The sequence below is a fragment of the Rosa rugosa genome, chromosome 6, assembly GCF_958449725.1.
Source record: "Rosa rugosa chromosome 6, drRosRugo1.1, whole genome shotgun sequence".
Taxonomy (NCBI): Eukaryota; Viridiplantae; Streptophyta; class Magnoliopsida; order Rosales; family Rosaceae; genus Rosa; species Rosa rugosa.
Window position 1 is genome coordinate 12,451,104 of NC_084825.1, and position 23,638 is coordinate 12,474,741.

Below are 23,638 nucleotides of genomic sequence, written 5' to 3' on the forward strand. Positions count from 1 at the left end.
AATGTGTGTCCTTGAGAGTGAGAGGAGAAGGTGTTTATATAGGGAAGAGAAAGAAGAGTAAAATGATGAATGGAAGAAAAAGAGATAAACCAAGTATTATAGAAAATATGGATAGTGGAAATGGATCCTTAAAACAAGGGAAAAAGTTAAGGAAAAGATGGAGTAAATTAGGGTAATTAATGATGGAGAAAACATGATGATGAAAAGATGGAGTAAATTAGGGTAAGTAATGATGGAGAAAACATGATGATTACACCCTAAAACATGAAATGTTTTTAGGTGATGATGATGGTGGATTTTCTGCTACTTCAATTGAATCTCCATCAAAACTTCGGATTTTTCCTTTGACCTATTCATAACAAATGTTTCCCCATGAATGTAGATCATCCTGGTGAAATTTCAGAGTTAAACTCACTGTGGTTCGGCCGTAAATGCTTCTGAAATACGTACAGGTCAGGTTTTCCAATTTTCGTTTTTCAGAAAATTGGACTGACTGTTTGAAGGCTTTCCACTCAAAACTAGCTCTGTAACTCTTCATAAGAAATGATTCTTCAGATGTCTAGATTGAAGCTGGAAAGTTTCAACTCATTCGGAGTTCGTATGGTCAGGAAGCTACCCCTCCTTTCTTGTCTAGCTCACTTTCTCTTAGCCAGAGTAGGAAAATGTACTAAGGTTGATTTATTTATGCATTTCCATGCTTCTCCATTATTTCCTTAGTCATTTCTGAACTTTGAGACTCCATTTAGCTCTTAAAGTATCATTACGAACACAATGTACCTATAAAACACTTAATAAGTTAAATTGATCAAGTTAAAGGAAATAACTTAGCGAAATATAGGGTTTTAATATTATAAATGTCGCATTTTATGCTCCTATCACAGGTATCTTGTTTCTGCTCCATTCATGCCTCTGCCGGCATAGAATACCTGCAATTCTTCTGTTGCCTCCCTGCAGACAATTGCACAGCTGATGGCGGACTTGGACACTGCCAGGTAGATGTATAGCTTTTCGCCGGGTACCAGAGTTGAGAGTAGTGGAACAGAGGCCAAATATTCCTTGAGATTTTGAAACGCCGCTTCATAATCAGGCATCCAATCTACCACTTTGCAATGGGACCGCTTTATTGCCTTGAAGAAGGGTAGGCATTTGTCGGTTAGCCTGGAGATGAACCGGGAAAGAGCCGTTAACTTTCCCTGCAGACTCTGTACCTCAACTTTTTTTCTCTAGAGATTTCATGTTTATGACTGCCTGTACTTTGTCGGGGTTAGCCTCTATTCCCCGTTCACTGACTATATATCCGAGGAACTTGCTGGCGGTTACGCCAAAGAAACATTTTTCCGGATTCAGACGCATCCCATATGCTAGGAAAATGGCAAAGATGATGAGGAGGTTGGCCACATGACCGCTGGCTTTTACGCTTTTGACAAGCATGTCGTCGACATATACCTCAATGATCTTACCCAAGTGTTCCGCAAACATTGCGTTCATCAACCGTTGGTATGTGGCTCCGGCATTTTTGAGGCCAAAGGGCATGACGTTATAGCAATATAAACCCTTGTCGGTGGAGAATGTTGTGTGCTCCTGGTCGCCGGGGTGAATCTTTATCTGGTTGTAGCCAAAAAAGGCATCCATCATACTGAGTAGCTCATGTCCTGCTGTTGCGTCAACCAATTGGTCAATGCGAGGTAGCGGGAAGCTATCCTTAGGACATGCCTTGTTCAAACCTTTGAAGTTGACACACATCCGCCACTTCCCGTTAGGTTTCTTTACCATTACCATGTTGGAAATCCATTGTGGATAATGAACCTGACGAATAAAGTCTATGACGCGCAACTTGGTTACTTCTTCCCTGATGGCCCGATATCTTTCTTCATCAAATGCCCGTCGCTTCTGCTTGACGGGGTAAAAGGATGGCTTGATGCTGAGCTTATGTTGGATTATATCGGGAGAAATTCTTGGCATGTCGGCGTACGACCCTGCAAAGACTGCGACATTCTCCTTGAGAAATTGAGTGAGTTCAGCCGCTATCTAGGGGGAGAGTTGGGCTCCGAACGAACAGTTCTCTCTGGGTGCTCGTCGGAGATGCTTACAATGTGGAAAGACGTCTCAGGGTTGACGGGCTCTTTTTGGTAGTATTTTTCTTCGTCATCTCTGGGGTCATCAATTTTGTCTGTCAACTGTGGTGTATTTGCTACCGTTAAAATTTCATGACGGCCTCTTGATCTCGACACCGTTGTTGAGTAGCATTCCTGCGCAATTGACTGGCTTCCCCTGACAGACCCAGTGCCATTGGGTGTTGGGAACTTCATGGGTAGCATGTATCCGGCTATGATGAATTTGAGTTTGTTGAGAGCAGGGCGACCGATAATGGCATTGTACGAGCTGAAGTAGTCTACCACGATGAATTCAGTATGTATTTCTGCCGTATAGGGGACTGTCCCAACCGACAAGCCCATATAATCTGACCCCAGAGGTTGGGTCAATTCGCCGGAGAAACTGAGTAGCGACTCGTGGTCTTGCAGAAGTTTGTTGTTGCGCTGCAGTTGCTTGTAACAGGCGTTGAATATGACATTGATAGCGGACCCGCTATCTACCAGTACCCTTCCTACGGACCACTTGTCGATGATAGAATTTATCAGGAATGGGTCATCATGAGGTGAGTGAATACCTCGCTCTTCTTCCTCGGAGAAAGTGATTGGCTCCCAACCTGTTTTGGCCATTTTGGCTGACCGGTCATAGCGGATATTGAATACCTCTTTTGGGTGGTTAGCGTGCTCATAACGCTTTCTTGCTCTGTGTGATAGGCTGCCTATGAAAGCACCGCCATCAATGGTTGATCCGCAGCATTGGTTCAATGTTGGCGACAACCGGAGGCGGTTGTCGGACCTTGTACTGCTCCATCTTTCAGTCACGGTATAATGACTCAATTGCAGTCTTGAGGGCGTTGCAGTCGTTTGTGTTGTGACCGCTATCTTCATGGTGTTTGTACCATTTGCCGGTGTTTCTGGGTTTTCCTACTCTGGGGTATTTTCTTGGGGGTGGCGGTAGTATTTGATCCTTGCACTGATCATATATTTCTTCATATGACGCCGTCAAGACTGTGAAGACCTCAAATTTTTGAGCATTCGTGGCGGGCTTATTGTGGCGGTTGTCGCGGCGATCACTGTGAAAAGATTCGTTGCCTTTGTTATGATACTATTGATCTTTTTGCCGCTTGTCTTGGTAATTACCCTGCTGCCATTCCCTTTTTTTGTCATTGGGCGGTGTGGTTATGTTTGGAGTGGTGGTGGTGTTTCCTTGTTGGAACGTGGTGGGTTGGGGGTTTTTAAGTGGAGTTTGTGGTGGTGGTGGTGTGGCGCCATAAGTGCTGTATTCAGCTTGGGCATGTAGGACTGCCTCATTCATGACGTAGTCATATGTGGCGTTTGGGCAATTACAGTTGAGGTGGTATAGAAAACTTGCCTTGTGGAGTCTTTGCTTGAAGGCCGCCAGCACCATTGTTTTGTCAAGATCCCGACATCTTGATGTGGCGGTCCTCCACCTTGTGACGAATGATTTTAACGACTCATCAATACCTTGGTTGATGCTGAATAGTTGGCTGGAGTTGTGGTAATCGTCCGTCATGAGGATGAATCTTGACAGAAATGCATTTGACAGAGCTGAGAATGAGTCCATGGAACCTGGTGGGCATTCGAAATACCAACTCATTGCCTCGCCATCCAACGTTTCGCTGAATAGGTGACAAAGCGTTGCGTCATCAAATCCCTTGTTGTTTGTCACCTTCTTGAAAGTGTCCATGTGCACGAATGGATCTGTTAAGCCGCCAAATTGGGCTATCTTGGGTGTTTTGGCATATGTGGGTCTGACGGTCTGCAAAATTCTAGTGGTGAATGGACCTGGTCCGGCCGCAAAGAGTGGATTTTGTGCTGGCGGAAGAGTGCCGACCTCAGCTCTCAGCAATCTTTCCTCTAGCTCCTGCATCTTTTCCAATATCAAGGCGGTAGCGTCAACAGTTGGTCTAGGCATGTGTTGGGTTGGTGCCACAATCTGTTGTCATGGTGCAAGCATGTTTTCAGTTCCTCTTTGTTGACCGGCGCTGAATGAATTATCATATTGCGGCTGTGAGTCCGCTACCTGCTCTTGTGCCAACTGCAGTGGTGGTGTTGGTTCTAATCTCGCTAGTTCAGCTGGGTTTAGAGCGACACCCATTGGGATTACCGGTATCGGTGCTGCTCTTGTCCTTGTGCTCGGACTAAGCCTTGCTCTTTGGGAATGTTCACTCTGGGTTGGTCGTGCACTCGTTCCCAACGCTTTCTTTAGCTCGTCAAATTTTGACAATAGCGTCGCCACTTGGTTTTGAGCGTCCGCCTTCTCTTTTCGCTCTTTTTCCCGCTCTCTGTTTTTTTTGTTCAAGTCTCCCAAGGCTATTTCTAACATAGCAACAAGATCCCTGCCTTGTGCCTGACGGCTTGTGCCGGTTTGGTTTTCCCCAACCAAGATTGCCCTCCTTGACTGGGGACTTGGGGGACTTGTACCTACTTGTACATTTGCAAGCATAATTAGCTATAATGAGCTACGCTCATTGTACCGCCAGAGGTACCAGCTCCCACCAAAGGAGTGACCTACGGATAGACAGTCAGGCGAGCTACAGCTTGAACACAAGATCGCCCCCAGATCACCGCCGACGCGCCGCCACGCGCTGCGCCAAGATAGCATCAGAAGCTACTGAAGCTGAGAGCTGAAGCATATCAGTCCCACATCGAAAACAAAGAGAGGATCAGACCTCTCCTCACCTATAAAGGTCCTCTCCTCTCTCTTCATTAAATTATGCATTCAATACTCATTCGACTATGCTGTTTATATGTGTCGACTGACTTAGGCATCGGAGAAGTGAAGACCGCCCAGCGCGGTCTCCCTTTGACGCCTTATCTTTCGTTTGACAGCTAGCAGGGATAATCAGACCTAGAGAGTAGCGGTCCGCCCGCCGGACCCGCGTTGAGCAGCGGTTTGGCTACCGCCGAACTTTCAACATCAACATTGGCGCCGTCTGTGGGAATCCTTGAACAAAAGGTCATCCCATCACAACTACCATGACTAGCGGTAGCGGGGGAAACGCTGAAGAGCAGGCAGATCATTCCGCCATCCCCCAATCCTCCAACCCAGCGGTAGGTGTTAACCGCGCACTATTCAACACCCCAGCCAACCCCGGTGGTGAGGCCAATCCAAGCAGCAGCCGTCCGCCAGGCCAGGACCTCGCCGCCATGTACGAACTGGCACTGGCGGACCTTTATAAGGCAAACAGAGAGCGTGAAGAAGAACGCAGAGAGAAGGCTGAGGCCCAAAAACAGGTGGCCACGCTGATGTCACGGTTTGAGGACCTGAAGAGGACGCTGGAAAGAACCGCCAATCCAGCGCAGAGCGAGCAATCACACAGTACCAAACGTAGTCGGCCCAACACTGGCACACTGGTGCCGGGACCGGTTATACAAATGCAGGTACCGCTGGACCCACCTGAACTATTGGGGATGGGACCACCGCCCATCCCCCAGCTAATGTTAGAACAGGAGGCGGAATCTATGCCGCTCACCAATCGCCCGGAGGCTAGGGCAAGGACTGAGGGCAGTCCGCCTGCGCCAAGGCGCAGACAGGTTCAGCGGAGTGTCCAGGCAGGTTCCGCCAGTAATGCAGCAGCCCAAATACTGGAGAGGATGCAACAATTAGAGCAGCGATTAGTCCGGGCGGAGTCGGGCGCCCCAGCGCCAACTCAAGGTCCACTTTTCGCGTCCAGACCAGGACCCTTCACCGCTGCGATTCTGCAAGCTATCAGACCAGCGTACGCAAAAACTCCAAAGATATCACACTATAGCGGCATGTCCGACCCTTTCGTCCACAGGGACACCTTCAAGAAGGTCACCAACAATAAGGGATTTGACGACCCCACCCTTTGCCACTTGTTCAACGAAACGTTGGATGGTGAGGCGATGAACTGGTTCTTCGAGTGTCCGCCGGGATCCATTGACTCATTCCATGCATTGTCACATGCCTTCCTCTCTCGGTTCATCTTATTGTTCGCCGGACATCACAACACAAGTCAGCTGTTCAGCGTCAAACAGGGGGGTGACGAATCACTGAAGGCATTCGTCACAAGGTGGCGAGCGGCGGCGTCTCAGTGCCGCGATCTAGACAAATCAATGGCATCAGCGGCCTTCAAGCAGGGACTCCTCAAAGGGCCATTCCTCTATCACCTCAACTACAACCATCCAAATACGGCATATGACCATGTCATGAGTGAGGCGGTCATTCACGCCCAGGCGGAATTCATCACATATGGAGAAACCGCTACCGGCATATGACCATGTCATGAGTGAGGCGGTCATTCACCGCCACCGGCAACGCCAGTAGAGACAACACAACCCACCTCCAGTCATCAGGAAACCGCTAATAAAGCACCCGCCGCACCGCCAACTGACAGGAAGAGGGAGTGGCAACAGGGCCACTACCAGAACAAGCGACAGAAGGACCAATACCACAAGGGCAACCGCCCAACCCAGGAGGATAACCGCAACAAACAAACGGAGTCTTCTCAGCGGTATGCAGTGTTCACGGTCCTCACGGCCTCGTATGAGGAAATATACAATCAGTGCAAGGATCAGATCCCACCGCCACCCCCAGGAAGATACCCAAAGACGGGAAAACCTAGAAACACCGGCAGGTGGTGTAAGTACCACGAGGACAGCGGTCCCAATACCAACGACTGCAACGCATTAAAAACGGCCATTGAAACCTTGTACCGTGACGGCAGGTTGGAGCAGTTCAAGGTGCGCCATCCGCCACCTGTGATCGCCAACGTCGAAACCTTGGGCCGCATCAACGCTATCGACGGCGGTGCTCCAATCACTGGCATGTCTCACAGGGCAAGGAAGCGTTATGCACGCGCTAATCACCCAAAGGAAGTCTGCAACATCCGCTACGAGAGGGCCGCCAAACTCCCAAAGACAGGTTGAGAACCCATTACCTTTTCCGAGGAGGAGGAGCGCGGAGTGCATCTACCCCATGATGACCCATTCTTGGTCGATGCCATTCTTGGCAGATTCTCAGTGGGGAGAATATTGGTGGATAGCGGGTCCGCTGTCAACGTCATCTTCTCATGAAGTTCCCCACACCCAACGGCACTGGCTGTGTGAGGGGAAGTCAGCAGCTGGCACGAGAATGCTATTCAACAACTATAGCGCGGTCGGCGCGCCGCCATGAAATCCTGACGGTGGGTAACCGGGTACCACCACCAAATATCTTTGAGGACCCTAGGGATGAGGAGAAGAAGTATGTAAAGAAGGAGCCGGTCAACCCGGAAACATCGTTGAAGGTTGTCAGCATCTCGGACGAGCACCCTGAGCGGACAGTCCGCATAGGCGCCCAATTGGACCCAGAGGTGGCGGCGGAACTTACTCAATTCCTACGTGACAATGCTGCTGTCTTCACATGGTCATATGCCGACATGCCAGGTATCTCTCCTGAAATTATCACACATAAGTTAACCATCAAACCATCCTTCTATCCCATCAAGCAGAAGCGGAGGGCCTTTGATGAAGAGAAGTACCAGGCAATAGGAGAGGAGGTTGCAAAACTCCAGGGCATTGGATTCATCCGCCAAGTCATCTATCCCCAGTGGATTTCCAACTTGGTTATGGTCAAGAAGCCCAGCGGCAAGTGGCGGATGTGTGTCGACTTCAAAAATCTCAACAAGGCATGCCCAAAGGATAGTTTCCCGCTACCCCGCATTGATCAACTGGTTGATGCAACCGCCGGGCATGAGCTCCTTAGCATGATGGACGCTTTTTCCGGCTATAATCAGATCAAGATGCATCCCGGCGACCAGGAGTGCACCACCTTCACCACCGATAAAGGCCTATACTGCTACAATGTCATGCCCTTCGGTCTGAAGAACGCCGGCGCAACTTATCAACGACTGATGAATGCCATGTTCGCCGAACATCTGGGAAAAATAATCGAGGTTTACGTGGACGATATGCTAGTCAAGAGCATAAAAGCCAGCGGACATGTGGCAAACCTCAGGATCATAGTAACCATTCTAATGACCTATGGCATGCGCCTCAACCCAGAAAAGTGTTTATTCGGCGTTACCGCCAGCAAGTTTCTGGGTTATATCGTCAGCGAACGAGGCATCGAGGCTAACCCTGACAAGGTCCAGGCCATCCTTGACCTGGCGGACCCTGAGTATAAGATACACGTCTAGTGCCTCCAAGGCAAACTAACCGCCCTTTCTCGATTCATCTCCCGACTCACTGATAGGTGCGTCCCATTTTTCAAACTCCTCAAAACGACACACAAGAAAGTCATCAACTGGAACCCTGAATGCCAGGCGGCGTTCCAGGGCTTGAAGGATTACCTAGCGGCAGTCCCACTACTCTCTATCCCTGTGCAAGGAGAGACACTATTCATATACCTAGCGGTATCAGTGTCAGCGGTGAGTTGCGCCATTGTACGGCGGGAGGGACAGGATGAGCTCCCAGTGTTCTACGCCGGCAGAGACATGAACGGAGCAGAAACGAGATATCCTCCATTAGAGCAACTAGCTCTCGCACTCATTGTGGCCGCCAGGCGCCTCCGCCAGTACTTTCAGGCCCACGCAATACATGTGCTAACCAACCAACCGCTGAGACAGGTGATGCAAAACCCTGAGCATTCAGGTCGCCTCAGCAAGTGGGCCATTGAGCTCAGCGAGTTCGACATTGAATACAAACCAAGAACCGCCATGAAGGGCCAGGCGGTGGCAGACTTCATCGCTGAACTCACCGAGCGCCAACCCGAGCCCGGATCGGATATGGTAACCGCTGAAGTACCAGCTCCCCTACAATCAGACTGGAATCTGCATGTGGACGGCTCCGCCAGTGCCAATGCCAGCGGCGCCGGAGTCATCTTAACAGGACCAGGGGGGCTAAGCATGGAATACGCACTCAAATTCAACTTCAAGGCCTCAAACAACATGGCGGAGTACGAGGCACTCATCGCCGGCCTACTCCTCGCCATCGACTCAGGAGCGGACAGCGTCAACATCTTCAGCGACTCTCAATTGGTCGTTAACCAGGTCAACGACAGCTTCCAAGCCAAGGACCAGCAGTTAGCGGCATATTTGGGGTACGTCAAGACACTGCTCAAGAAATTCAAATTTCATACCATCACACAGATCCCCAGGGAAAAGAACGCCAAGGCTGATTCACTGGCGAGATTGGCTACCGCCCAACCACATCAAAGTCCAGCGGACACAAGAGTGGAATGTCTTGATAAGCCAAGTATCACTAAAACCCTGGCGGAGATCTTCAACATTGCGGTCAGTCCCAGCTGGATGAACGAGATTATCGAATACAAGCGCAACGGGACATTGCCAGAGGACAAGGTCAGGGCACGACAACTTCAGCGGAGAGCAACCCGCTACAATATCCAGAATGGCAAACTTTACCGCCAGGGGTTCACCCACCCCAACCTCCGCTGTTTATCCCCAGAAGAGGGAAAGGGCGTGCTGGCAGGAATCCACGGCGGGGAGTGTGGAAACCACTCGGGCGCCAGATCCTTGGCCAATCGTACAATGTGACAGGGCTACTTTTGGCTTACACTCGGTGATGACGCCCGGCAAATGTCACGATCTTGCCACAAGTGCCAACAATATGCCGATCTCCCACATGCACCGGCGGAGCCACTGTCAATCATCATCGGCCCTTGGGTTCACTCTACATGGGGCCTCGACTTGATGAGGAAATTCCCAACCGCCAAGGGACAGTTCAAGTACATCATTGTTGCTATCGACTACAACAGAAAGTGGATAGAGGTAGAGCCACTGACGGCAATAACTACCGCCAAGGTCATTCACTTCCTCTGGAAGAACATTTACTGCCACTACGGTGTACCACATACAATCATTACAGACAACGGCACACAGTTCAACAACAAGGAACTCATTTCTTTCACCGCCAATCTTGGCACCAAGATGAGTTTTGCATCTGTCGCACACCCCCAAACCAACGGCCAGGTCGAAGCGGCAAACAAGATAATCAAGAAGCTGCTAAAAAAGAAACTCGACACCGCCAAGGGTTTGTGGGCGGAGAAGCTTCCAGAAGTGCTGTGGGCCATCAGGACGACCCCGTCCTCCGCCACTGGTGAAACCCCTTTTTGTATGATGTTCGGAACTTATTCCGTCCTGCCTATTGAGGTAACTCAACCCACCGCTCGGGTCGAAGGCTACCGCCCAGAGACCAACGGCGACGGCATCAACCTGGACAAGGACCTCCTATAGGAAAAACGACACAAGGCCCATTTGCACAACCTGCAAAACAAGCAACGGGTATCGCGTTTCTACAACGCCAGGGTCAAGGCCCGGAACCTCCAACTGGGGGACTGGGTAATGAAGGAAGTCATTCCACCGCCAACAAAACTCCGCCCAACTTGGCAAGGTCCATACAAAATAGTAGAAGTCGTTAGCCCAGGCACCTTCTACTTAATGGACAAGGATGGCGTCACCACGACCCACCCTTGGAATACCGAACACCTTCGGTATTACTACAAATAGTCATGTCGCTACCCAGGAGCATCTTGACTTAGCTAAATTTTTGTTCAATATTTAGCTGAGGGAAGCTACCCAACGGGTACATCCCCACTTTTGTAAACACTGATCAGTCAGTTATCAATGAAACGAGGAATTATTCAAACCATTGTTACCAAGTCTAGCACTGAGGGCAACTGGCAACGCCAGTAATCGTCAGCGGACCACGTCCGCTACGTTGTGCACTTGGACCAATCTTAATTCCTTTAATGTTTCATTGATTGCAAAAGAAAATTCTAAGTCAAAACTCTAGCGGTATAGGCATGTCATGACAAACACCAAAATTCCAAATTTCATTTCATATATTGAGGGCTGGGACTCCCCACCCAAAAATATTTGTTACATCCAAAAATATTCAGCCACAGCGGCTACACAAAAACAAAAAAAAGAGAAACAAAAGGGTTCGGCATCTCAGGGGTTGGCCTCAACGTCGCCACCATCGGTATGCGGCGGCTGTGCGCAGCTTGCTTGGTCAGTCCCTCGGGCGGTGGGACTTGGCGTCCCTATGGTACCATCCGCTCGAGTATGATCTCCGCTGCCTGAGCGGGCGCCTTCAGCTGGGACATTTTTTGCTGGCAGGGCATTCTTCGCCGGCGGAATATTCTGCGCTTGCGGCACTTTGGGCAGGGACGCCTTCGCCCAGTCAATGGCACCCTTCTCGGTCAGCATCTCCACATTGGCTAGGGCGCCAGCCTTCGCTGCTTCAATCATCGCTTTTTTGTACTCCGCCGACTGTTTGAATTTCTCCACAGCGGCGGTCGCGGCACGTCTCCCTTCGTCCCTCATGCGGACCACCTCACCCTCCAATTTCTTCACCTCCCCTTGCCTGGCGGCGGACTCCCGCTGCAGGATATCAATCTTCTTATCCTTAGCGGCCACCCGTTCCTGCAGCAGGGCCATGTCTTGCTCCAGCTTGGAGACGTGATCATTCCGTTCCACGTCCCGCTGGATGGCCACTTCCAGCTTGCCGCGAGCGTCCGCAGCGTCGTAGTCCGCCTTCATCAGGCGTCGCTCCACACCCGCCAGCCTGTCCTTGGCATCCACCAGCTCTCTCTCCAGTCCCTTTATCTCCTCCCTGAGCTGCAGCTCGATCCGGGGCTGCTTTGAAGCCGCCAAGAACATTTCGTTCAGCCCAACCGCCAGGTGCCCAAAGGCTGAGCTAAAGGGCGACTGCTCAATCGCCGTTGGCCGCGAAATACCCGCTAAGCCGCCAAACCCCAACCGCTCGCAGAGATGATAGAGAAACTCCCGCTCACTGTCGGTCATGAATTCGGTGTATGCGGCGAAGGAATCCAGATCGCTCACGGGCGCCTCTCTCTCGACAGTCACGGGGGCCTTCAGCGGAGCTTGTCGAGCCTTCTTTTGCTGACGGACCTTGATGGTCTCCTCGTCATCCTCATCCTCCTCGGCGGAGTCATTCTGCCGACGCTTCCGCAGGAGCACCCGTGTGTTTCCAGTGGGCGTAGGCCTTGGCCCCTTTTGCGGTTGTTCCTCCCCCGCAGCAGCGGCAGTCCCCGCCGGCTGCACAACCCTTTCCTTCTGTGGCCCGCGCCTAACGGCAGCCACTTTCTCTTTCTGCGGTGCGGGACCAGCAGACCCCTTCTTCCCGCCCTCCACATTGGCCCCCGCCTGAACAATCGGCAGGCCGTCAGCGCCAAGGTGGGAGTGGTGCGGCATGGGCAGCACCACCGGAACCTCGGATGGGCTCAGCGCCAGAGTCTCCGGATTCACAACCGTCTTTTGGGCCGCCTGCCCTGAGGCATACATTGCCTCCAAGAAATTGTCAATCTCGGCGCGGTCCATGGCTTTGTCGAAGGCGTCGCGACTCGCTTTGTTGCCTGGCGGAGTCTCTGAAAGAATATATAAGCACCTGTCAGCCTCTGCCAAGTTATCCAGAGATACAATGTGGCGGAGATTTCTTACCAACAGCGCGAGTTAGTTGTTGATCGACCAACAACTCCCAGCCGGTGAGGAGACGGAAGTCCAGCAAATTGCGATTCCGCCAACAGCCTTTGATGCGCGCTACGCGGCACTCTTCCTCACGCGTCAGGTTATAGCGCAGTCCCACTACAAAACAAAAAGGGGTAAGCGTTAGTACAACAGTTGAAGTATATATATACCATAAACCGCCAGCTATGTTCAGCGGAGATCGACAGACAACCTCGGATGGGCTGAAACTCCGACTTAATCCTAAACGTCGGCTCCCCCTCGTTGGACTCAGCTTGGTACTCCCACCCCGCCGTCGCGACGCAGAACGTCCCCCGCCAGTAGGACATCGAATCCCTCAAGTTCTCTATCAGCTTGGGCGCTCCCTGGCGGCGGCTCAAATTCACTTGTCCTCTGCAACCTTGGCGCTTCACGTACACCAGTTTGTAGAAGTGTAGTACCTCCGCCACAGTTGGCCCTTCGCAGCCGGACAACCGCCACAATGAGTTCATCGCCAGCATCAACCGCCACATGTTGGGGCAGATCTGCCCAAAAGCAAGGCCGAACTCGCACACCAAAATTTGAAGATTGGGCACGAGCGGGAGTGTCACTCCTTGGCGGAATATTGCCTCGTGCACAGCAGCCAACCCTAGCGGCAGGATTAAGGCCTTCTCATCCACCGTCGGCGGGCGCAGTTTCACCACGCCGGGCAACCGATATATCCGCTTCAACCGGTTGACAGCGACGGCGGTCATCCGCCCTCCAGCCTCGTCAACGGGGGTCCCATCCTGGAGAACCCATGCTGACTTTGTTTCCTCCCCCGTCACAACTCCCCCGTCGGCGGAGCCACTGGCGGCGCTGTTACTTGCCAGCCGCTCCTCACGCCTATTCTGCGCAGCGGCAGCCTCCTCCGCCCTAGAGCTCTCCGGACGCGACGCACGACCCATGACTACTTCCCAAGGTATGGTTTGTAGCGGCTCGACGTCTAGCGGTTCTGGCAGTGAGGTTCCTACACGGGCAGACGGACGCAACGAGTCAATAAAAATTCTATCCGCCGCGCTGATCGACACGTCAGACCCGGAGTCCTCACTGCTCGAAATCTCTACGACGTTAGCCATCCCAAACCCTAAAACCCAAATCAGTTAGCTCAAAAAAGGATCTAACCTATCCCTATATCAGTTATAGCCAAGAACACCAAGAACCGTTACCCAGAAAATACCAAAACAAGAACAAACACCCTCAACCCAGATTCGACCATCTAGCAAAACTCTAAATACCAACCCTTTGTCAAAACACCATAACCCACCCCCAAATCTCACCCTACACCCTCGGGGAACACCAAAGAGGACGAGTTCACACACCAATCCCAGAAATAGCAAAAAACCCAGAAATCGACAAAACAAATGAAACAGGACAGCGAACCAGAATACTAACCTCAGTGGTGAAACTCTCTGGAGTTATGATGCTCGCTTGTCTCCGACGACAGAAACTTTCGTTTTTCCGGGCACGAGAACTCCACGAAAGCACAGAAGCCTCTTTCTTGAATCTGGGACGAGCAGAGCTTGAAGACGAGTAGGGTTTGAGGTTTTGGCAAAGTGTCGATTCTCACTGAGTTCCCCCCCTTTTATGTCAACATCAGAGGATTTTGGGCCGTCCGCTAGAAAACGACATCACGCACCAGCCGTACACGTGTCCCACGCTCGCACTAACTCTCCGGATTAACCGAGGCGTCGCCTCGGTTACGAAGTCCATCATTACTCGCATTAATGGCGAGAAGACGGCCAGGCTGAGGAGACTAACCCTCTAGGAGTTAGCCACGTGTCAACCGCCATCAGACGCAGCGTCTCATGGAAACAACCACAAACGAAAACATCGCTAAGTGACGAAGTCTCCGCTGAGCGAAACCCCGCTAGCGGAACTTCTCACTTTTCATCTTATAAAGGACGAAGTCTCCGCTGAGCGAAACCCCGCTAGCGGAACTTCTCACTTTTCATCTTCTAAGTGACGAAGTCTCCGCTGAGCGAAACCCCGCTAGCGGAACTTCTCACTTTTCATCTTCTAGGTGACGAAGTCTCCGCTGAGCGAAACCCCGCTAGCGGAACTTCTCACTTTTCATCTTCTAAGGACGAAGTCTTCGCTGAGCGACACCCCGCCAGCGGAACTTCTCACTTTTTATCTTCTACGTGACGAAGTCTCCGCCGAGCCAAATCCCGCCACCGGAACTTCTCACATCTCTTTTCACCATCGAGGTCTCCAACAGCGGAACTTCTCCCTTGTCATCTTGCAAACGGGGCGTCTACCGCTACACCACACACCGCTAGCGGAACCCTCTTTCATCTGGCAAGTTGCGTACTTTATTCAGCGTGGTACCGCTCAATAAAATACCGCCAAGCACGTCTACTGGACGCTGTTTACTGCTACAACTAGCGGGGGGACATCCGCCAGCGGCGGATCCCAAGGCCACGCCTCACTCTGACAACGACCGCCACGCGGCGTTACAGTCGGATTGTCCCTACGGGACACGGGGACTAGTCAACAGTCTACGACGGCCCTGATCAGTTACGTTGACCCCCGTCACTCGGGTACTAAGATTGGGCTCGCTACCCAACACCCTCTGCTCCGTGCAGCTCCCCCTCACCAAACAATTTAGCGACCATCCGGAGGTCCATCTTAGCCGGGGAGTGGGGGACTCCCTGGGGGGCCTAGCAGGGGCCCACCCGAAAGGGTATAAAGCGTTTGCTCAGTAAATCCATGGTTGACAATGCACTGACGCTAATTATGCTTTTGCAAAGTCTAGCGGAAGAAATGCTTCAAACCGCCGATCAACTCCCCAACCAAGATTGCCCTCCTTTACTGGGGACTTGGGGGACTTGTACCTACATGTACATTTGCAATCATAATTAGCTATAATGAGCTACGCTCATTGTACCGCCAGAGGTACCAGCTCCCACCAAAGGAGTGACCTACGGATAGACAGTCAGGCGGGCTACAGCTTGAACACAAGATCGCCCCCAGGTCACCGCCGACGCGCCGCCACGCGCTGCGCCAAGATAGCATCAGAAGCTACTGAAGCTGAGAGCTGAAGCATATCAGTCCCACATCGAAAACAAAGAGAGGATCAGACCTCTCCTCACCTATAAAGGTCCTCTCCTCTCTCTTCATTAAATTATGCATTCAATACTCATTTGACTATGCTGTTTATATGTGTCGACTGACTTAGGCATCAGAGAAGTGAAGACCGCCCAGCGCGGTCTCCCTTTGACGCCTTATCTTTCGTTTGACAGCTAGCAGGGATAATCAGACCCAGAGAGTAGCGGTCCGCCCGCTGGACCCGCGTTGAGCAGCGGTTTGGCTACCGCCGAACTTTGAACATCAACAATAGGTGAAAGAGTGAGTTACCTCACTCTTGTTTTCGATGTGGGACTGATACCCTTCAGTTTGCTGAGTTTTGGTTCTTTCTGCAGAGACAACTTTGGGTGGCGCGTGTCGGCGCGTCAAAGCATATTTCGGCCTAGAGCTGGCTTGCCGGTGGAGGTTGTCTTGCTGTGTTTCCAGAGGTTACTCCATTGAAGTCACTCTGACAAGGTGACATGGTTAAGTATGAGTGTTGATTATGGCCGGCCATTGCCATGTATGTACAAGGGTGAATAGGTATACCGTATACATAGAGTCACTGACAAACAACAATTATTGAATTTGACTTAATACATCCTAAATATCTTTTATTAATTATGAAAATAAATTATAAAAAGCAAATACTTACTAACCTTGAGTAACTAATTTTTTATTCGAAAATAAAAAAATCATAGATACTTGAAATAAAGGAATGTGAGTGAGGAAGTAGAAATAGAAAGAGTGACATTAATATGTTGAAAATTTTTATATTTATAGAGTTAGAATTTCAAAAGATAATTGAAAAATATTGGAGTGAAGTCAAGTGAATGTAAAACTTATAAATTGATAGTTGAATTAAAAATTTACAACTCTTGGTGTGTTGGTCGAGCTGCCTAGTCTGGAACTCCCTGGTCTAGAGTTCGAATCCCAGCTCCATCCCGTGGCCAGCAGATTTGAGGGACCTGGGTTAGTTAAAACACCCAATGGTTCGTGCGTCTGCGGTGCAGTGATTAGTCTGGCTATGCTGGGATACACTGCATGGGTGTGTGTGTTGGTTCTATTGACGTCTTCCACTCAAAAAAAAAAAAACCAAAAAAAGGAAGGATAATTTATCAATTTTACATGTTCAGAATATAACCAATATTTTAATAAAAAGATTTTATAATGAGCACAACAGCATCCTAGTAGAGTTGGTCTCAGTGCTGGCTTTGTGCCAAAAACGGGAGAAGTTCGAAACCATTGTCTGTACAATTTTTTAGAATTCTTTGTTTGAGAGCAACTCATGAAAATTTCATGATATCGCGATCTTTCCTGTAATATCCAATATATCACGAAATATCTCAATATTTTGAAGTTTTCAGACAAAATAAGTACGATATGCGGAGATAATAGCAGAGGTTCAGAAAAACGATAATTTCAGTGATATTTCACTGATTTTATCATTTTTTAGTCCTTGGACTCAAGTGGTTTCATAATGCAAGTTTAAGGCAATGCTTGTATCAAAGCGAGGATCTACAAGAAGAATTACACGAGGCCAAAGTTTGAGATGAGAAATTTGAATGCAAGAACGAGCAAAGATAAAGGCCTTACGGTTCATGGTGGCTTGATCAATGCAATATTGACTGATACAAAGTTGATTGGCAACCCTAGTAATTCCCAGAGCATTCCAATAATGGAAGGCAAGAAAGGGAAATCGTACCCAGACAATCAAAGGATCAAGGATGGTGTAGGCTGGATGAAAGCTCCGCTCCCAACGACGCAAGGCAAAGATTTGGCTTTGCACATACCAGGGACGGTTCTCAAGGACATAGAATAGATCAGCTTCAAGCCAAAATAGGACTTCAAACCATCGGAACCCAGCAATGGTGATCTCAAATCCCTTTCACATATTAGCCCAACTAGTTCGCAGATGCTGAACAATAGTCTGTTGAGAAACCGGTTCACCAAAGATCTTACTAACAAGGACCAGATTGGTGTTCTCCACAATGCATAAGTTAGTGTACGGATCATCAAGATGGACTTCCAAAGGCACAAAGGTAAAAGGAACACTGTGGGTTTCTTGGGCCACGGGAAGGTCATTATAGGGATACTGTGGGAAAGCAGAGGAATGATTAGCCCTGGGACCACTTCAAACTTTAGGATTAGCAGTGTCTAAGTTAGGGGCAAGGCAATAGCGAAGGGGATGGGAACTAGTGCCTTCACCAAAAGGAATTGGAATCGGCTCAATGAAGCTGGGGTAGGGGGAGGAAGCGCTATCTTCCTCATCTTGAAGCGGGTGGAAAGGATTGCTTGACATGGTGGATTGAGCAGCAGAGAATGAGAACAGATGCAGGGAAGAAACTGAAGCGGTAAGGTATAAATAGGACAGCCAGAGGGGGACAAAGAAAATCAGAAGATGGATCGATAACAGAGTAGGATCGGGTAGAGTAGTAGACTAGGGAACATAATAAATTTCCGAATGACAGGCAAATGGCTAGAACAACAAACACATTTACAGGATGCCAAATGGCTAGAACAAAAAACTCTAAGGTGACAGGCAAAAAGGGCCAGATCAAATTAGAGGTAGGCAGGATACAAACCTCCATTAATGAGCGAAAGACAGGCAATAAATGCATGGGAGGGCGGCTTAAGGAAGGTGTAGTGGTGAACTGAGGGGGAAAAAGAAGATTTGTAGACCAGTGAGTATCAGAGAACGGAGTCACACAAACTAAGGTCATAAGGGGATTGATGGGCACGAAAAAAGTTTAATCCGATGGCCGATCGGAAAAATGGGCCCAGTCGGTGGCCATGCAGGAAGAGGTGAAGAAGAGGAGAGAGAGAGAGAGAGGTGTGTAGGAAGCATCGAGAGAGTTAGTCAGAGAGTGAGCAAAGTTGTTCTAAAGTACAAGTTCATAATTAATATTTTTTGGAAAATAGATAAAAATAATTTAGAAGTGCCGAAAGAAAATAACTACTGCCATAATAGGAAAACCCTAGAGGACGACTTCATCTGCGCCAGTGCCTGTCCAGCTGCGCCTCGGCACCGGCGATGGCCTCTGGCCTAGCCGGCGCATGGTGGGTGAGGCCGTAAGGGTGATTTGTTTCAGGGCTGGGTCTTGAGCTCGAAGGTTTGGATTAGAGGGTGTTTTGTTTCCCTCTGTGTCGAAAGGAAAGGTTGCGTAGGGGAAGCGGGCTGGGATCAGAGATGGTATGAGCTTCTGTTGGGATCGAGGGCCTGTTGATACCATCGATCCAGTTCCAATTGCAAAAGTTCCAGGTACTGGCTAGTGTTGGGTGGTCTGAGATGCTTACAGTCGTCCGCCGTGGGTTGGACGGCGACGGAGGCGTGAGGGTGTCCCAATGCCAGTGGTGGGAAGGCGGTCTTGGTGGAGGGGCGACGCAGCTATTGTTTTGGGCCGAGGAGGCTGGGCACCCGGCTGGTGTGGCCTTTTGGGCTTGGATTTTGCTAGTGGGCCCATTTTGGGCTGGAGATAGGGTCTGGGTTCCCCTTGTGGGCCTCGCCCAAGCTGTTATTTATTTTCCTGTTTTTACTGTTTTATTTTATTGAGTTGTTTTACGCATTTTGCGAGCAATAAGTCCCTACGTTTATTGTGTAGGGCTAGTCGGGCTTTTTGCCTGTGTGTGCCCTCAAAGGGCAGTGTCTGCTCTAGGTAGGCGGCGAGTTCCTTGCTTCGTCAAATGGTCGCACAAAGCCTTCATTTCAAAAAAAAAAAAAAAAAAACAAATGACACAAAAGAGTCAACAGATTTGCTGAAGTCAATAACCAAATTTTTTTTTTTAAATGAAAAAAAATGAAGCAGAATATTCTGAAATATTTAGCTTTAAAAAGAAAATTACATAAACAACTAAAACAATTTGATTCGCTCACTAAAAAGAATATTAAAGCATTCTGATTCATAAGCGATTAGCTACATCAGCTGTCACAAATTGTATAATTAACGTATAATTAATATAGTGAAAGTATAATCAAGAAGTCGACTTTTGCTCTGCTAGGGTTTCCTCCCTAGTTGAAAAAATGATCGAGAGTTACCGGAGCGATGGCGGAGGAGGGAGCGGCGGCTACTCTCGCCCTATTGGAGGAGGCCGTTGTGAGCCTGGAGGGGGCCGGAGAAGCACTTCATGACCCCTTTTTTTACCTGTGCGGCTAGCTGCTGTCCAAGAAGTGGGTGGTTGTGCCGTCATTCACGGCGGCGATCTCCGGGGTGTGGCGGCTGAAGGAGAAGGTCTTGATCCGTCAAGAGGAGGGTGGGATCTTTGTGTTCCAATTCAAGGAACAGGAGGAGAAGCATCGTATCCTTTACGGTGGACCATGGTATTATAGCAATTCAATGCTCTTGCTGGCGGACTACGATGGCGTAGGTTCGTTGTCTGAGATCCCCCTGCAATCCCTCGAAGTCTGGGTGGCGGTGAAGGGCCTGCGTGTTGCTCTACCCAACATACGAGCTCTGACCCGGAAAGGAAACGTGCTGGGGTGCTTTGTTAGGGCTGATCTGGTGGCGCTGCAGAGGAATGGCTATGTGCAACAAATCCATCTGATTCACGATGTGCGGTGACGGGTTTGGGCTCAGAGGGAGTTTTGGTTCTCGCCAGAGTTGTCTGTAGAGATGGAGTTTCAGTATGAGAGATGCCATGGGATCTGTAAGGACTGTGGTTTCTTTTATCATGGCGGTGCGGATTGCGACAAGGGTTTGGTGTCGTAGGTGGTTTCTTTGCCGGTGCAGGTGACTGCTGACTCTCTGTCATCGTAGATGGCGACGCTCGTGGTTTCCAGGTCGACTGGAACTGGTTTGGATCCTCTGGGGTTGGCTGATGGTGGCTCTGGGCTGGTGGAGGCGGAGGCTCAAGGAGCTGGTGCTCTGATCTTCTTGGCGGGAAACACGGGCAATCCTAGTTCAAACTAGGGTCGACTGTGGGGCTAAGACGCAGTGGCCCCGTGGGACAGGTTGCTGGGCTTAATGAAATTGGGTCCACTGATGTTGGGCTCCTTGCTGTAGGGGGGATTCAACAAAAGGTTTTGGGCTTGCGCAAATCACGTGAGGATGATTGGGATGAGGCCGGGAAGCGGCTGAAGTTGGCAGTTGGGTCGATGGATTTTGGTGACGGATTGGTGGAGGTTCCTGTTGTTGTAGGGAAGGTGCCGAAGAAGAAGGGTCATCCTCGTGGTCAACGGAACAAGCCCAAGCCTTTACCAGCTCTGGAGGTGGCTGTCGTGGAGGAAGATACCCCTCTCCTGGAGGGTTAGGTTTGTTGACCTACATTGGCCATGTGGAAGCTTTTGCTGTGATATTTGCTGCGATGTACACCATAATGGTCTTAGGCGTCAAAGTGGCATGATGGTTGGTTGCATGGTGTTGTGTAGGTCTATGCTTTTTTCCTTGCTTTCCCTAGTTTGTTTTCTTAGTTTGGACTTTGCTTTTGGACTTTTAGTTCGGTTTTCGCTTTGTTTAGATTCTGTATTGTGCTTTGAGTTGTACTATGAAGGATTTTCGGATCCTTCTAGCTTGACCGAGTGAGGTCGTTGATATTAATGGAACCAGATTCTGTTTCCCTCAAAAAAAAAAAAATATATATATATATAGTGAAAGTATAAAGGAAAGGATCCATCACCCATGTAACTATTGTTAGAAGATCTCATAAGAGCTCAGCAGAACGAAGCGGTTCAAAATTCTTTGATTATCACTTTTTTACTTCAAATTCAAATGTTTTTCTAGTCCCAGTCATGGAACTATTGCATAGTTCTCGAAGAAAGTTTCTTTGGGATCGGAAGAGAAATTTATGCAAGAAAGCGGACGAGCTTTCAATACATTGTAGTACCCATGACCCATGTATGCCTGATCATCTTCAAACCTCACAAGACCAAACCAGAGGCTTGGTCCCAATATTGTACACAAGTCCACCGCATTATCAAAAAGTACAAGGCAAAGCTGGCGATGAAGAACAATGACGTTGAAGGTACAAGAAGTTATTCATCCTTGGCAATCAGAGACGCCACAGATGCTATCATGTTACCACTTCCCGTTCTACTTCTTGTCGATCATGAACCAAATAAGAAGATAAAATTTGGACTTAAGGTAAGAAGTTGCATGCTGATTACGATGCTATAAATTATGAAGAAGCCATAAAAAGGGAGAAACAATACCCGACAAGAGATGCAAAGTTTCCCAAGGACGAATTGATTGGAGATGATGAGGCAAAGCTTGCTTCACTGAAAGCTAAGCTGCAAGCTGCAAGCCATAACCAAGATTAATTTCTTTAAGGGAGACAATTTACAGGTTTTTGTTTTTATTAAGATCACACGGTAAAATAATCCTTGCCGGGGTCATATCAGAACGATTTCCTCAGCGTTAGTCATCAAGAATAGATTAAAATATAATTTTAATCAGCGTCGGCGGGATGCGAACCACCCTGGTCATCAAGAATAGATTGAGATTTAACTTCATTAATCAGCATTGGCCGAATTCGGACCACCCTAGTCACTAAAAATAAATTAAGATTAACTTCAATCAGCACTAGCTGGGTTTGAAACCGAATATAGAGTACTAGACCTGAAAACTTTTACCAACTCAACGGTGATTAACAAGGTTAAGGGTGCGTTTGGGGGAGTTTTTAGCTCCTCCGCTTATTAACAATAAGAGGATTGGTGTTTGGTAACTTGGCTTCCAACTTGCTTTTTCCAGAAGCAATAGCTTTTTCTTGGGAAAAGTTGAAGCCACTACAGGCCTCCTTTTAGAAGCAAAAGCAGGGACACGCACTGTACATCATATTACCAAACAATAACAAAAAAATTCTTTCATTTCTAGATAGGTCATTCTACAAACTCAAAGCAATTTTTGTTTTGAGTTTACCAAACACTTTGCCACTGCTTTTAGCACTCATAGCACTGATAAAAAGTCAGTTTATCAAACACTCAACTACTTTTTTTTCAGCCACTTATTCTAAAAAATAAACAAAAGCCATCTTTTCTTAAAAGTACAACCATACCAAACACACCCTAAATAGAGGAAAAATAAGTAAATAACACAGATCAGAAAAGAAAGCAAAGGAAAATAACGAAATGGACACGTGTACGGTGGCTATAAGCGAACAGAGAGATTCCCGTTTGCAAAACGTGGACGAGTCAAACCCAAACCCATAAAGGCCAACTCATTCACGTTCATCCATTCAGTAATTTCATCCAAATCTCTTCCAATTCAACTTCGTCAGCTCTCTCTCTCTCTCTCTTTTCTCTCACCGGAAATGGCCGCCGTCGGAGGAGGAGTCCACGAATCCCACTGTTCCGAAAACATCCTCGAAGATGACGGCCTCGCTCGCTTCGCCGTCCAAGAGCACAACACCAAGGAGGTAATGAAACGCTTCAATTTCATGTATTTGTACCAAAATTGTTTCTGGATTTCAACAAATTGAAGATGGTGTGCAGAATGCTCTGCTAGAGTTTTTAAGGGTTGTGAAGACCAAGCAACAAGTGGTTTCGGGCACTGTGTACTATCTCACTATTGAGGCCACCGATGGGGGTCAGAAGAAGCTTTTTGAGGCTAAGGTCTGGGTTAAGCCTCCAATTGTTGTATACTTATATATGTTTATGTTCAATTTGTGAGGGCAGGCGATAGAAGGTCTTGCAATGATTAAGATGCTTCTAAAGGTCACTGGAGCAAAGCAGAGAAACTAAATTTGAACTGCATAAGAATAATGAAGGTACCTTCAATCTGAGTCAGATGGAGCCTCACCTTTCTGAATATATGTGTTTGTAGTATACCGATCTTCTGTGAATTGGGTGTAAATATGCTATGTTGCTGTTAGTATTTCTTTTCTCTGTTGATACAAACACTAGTTTCTAAGGTGTTGTTTTGTACTTGCGTTTCCAAATCATATCAATGATAATTCCTATCTCTATCTCTTTCTGCCTATTTATTGATTTTTCCATTCTGTAGAGTCCAATATTTGAAGCTTTAAACTTTTGGGTATCATGTAAGACATCTTATTTAA

The 23,638-nt window shown here is 48.7% G+C and overlaps 2 protein-coding genes across 2 annotated transcripts; one reads left to right on the forward strand and one right to left on the reverse strand.

Annotated features, from left to right (window-relative positions):
* Positions 1-3,195: 3,195 nt before the first annotated feature.
* LOC133716237 (uncharacterized) lies at positions 3,196-4,026 on the reverse strand. The gene has a single exon (XM_062142955.1). The coding sequence runs from the start codon at positions 4,024-4,026 to the stop codon at positions 3,196-3,198; it is 831 nt and encodes a 276-aa protein (XP_061998939.1).
* Positions 4,027-22,891: 18,865 nt separating this feature from the next.
* LOC133716238 (cysteine proteinase inhibitor A-like) lies at positions 22,892-23,321 on the forward strand. Its single transcript, XM_062142956.1, has 3 exons — positions 22,892-22,996; positions 23,073-23,213; positions 23,256-23,321. Exons 1-3 carry the CDS (start codon positions 22,892-22,894, stop codon positions 23,319-23,321), a joined length of 312 nt encoding a protein of 103 aa, XP_061998940.1.
* Positions 23,322-23,638: the final 317 nt, after the last annotated feature.

Excerpts from the sequence above, each read along its gene's own strand:
- LOC133716237 (XM_062142955.1), bottom strand. The coding sequence starts at position 4,026 with ATGCCTAGACCAACTGTTGACGCTACCGCCTTGATATTGGAAAAGATG.
- LOC133716238 (XM_062142956.1), top strand. The coding sequence starts at position 22,892 with ATGGCCGCCGTCGGAGGAGGAGTCCACGAATCCCACTGTTCCGAAAAC. Across the intron at positions 22,997-23,072 it reads AAGAGCACAACACCAAGGAG|AATGCTCTGCTAGAGTTTTT; the intron begins GTAATGAAACGC and ends GATGGTGTGCAG. Across the intron at positions 23,214-23,255 it reads TCTGGGTTAAGCCTCCAATT|GCGATAGAAGGTCTTGCAAT; the intron begins GTTGTATACTTA and ends TTGTGAGGGCAG.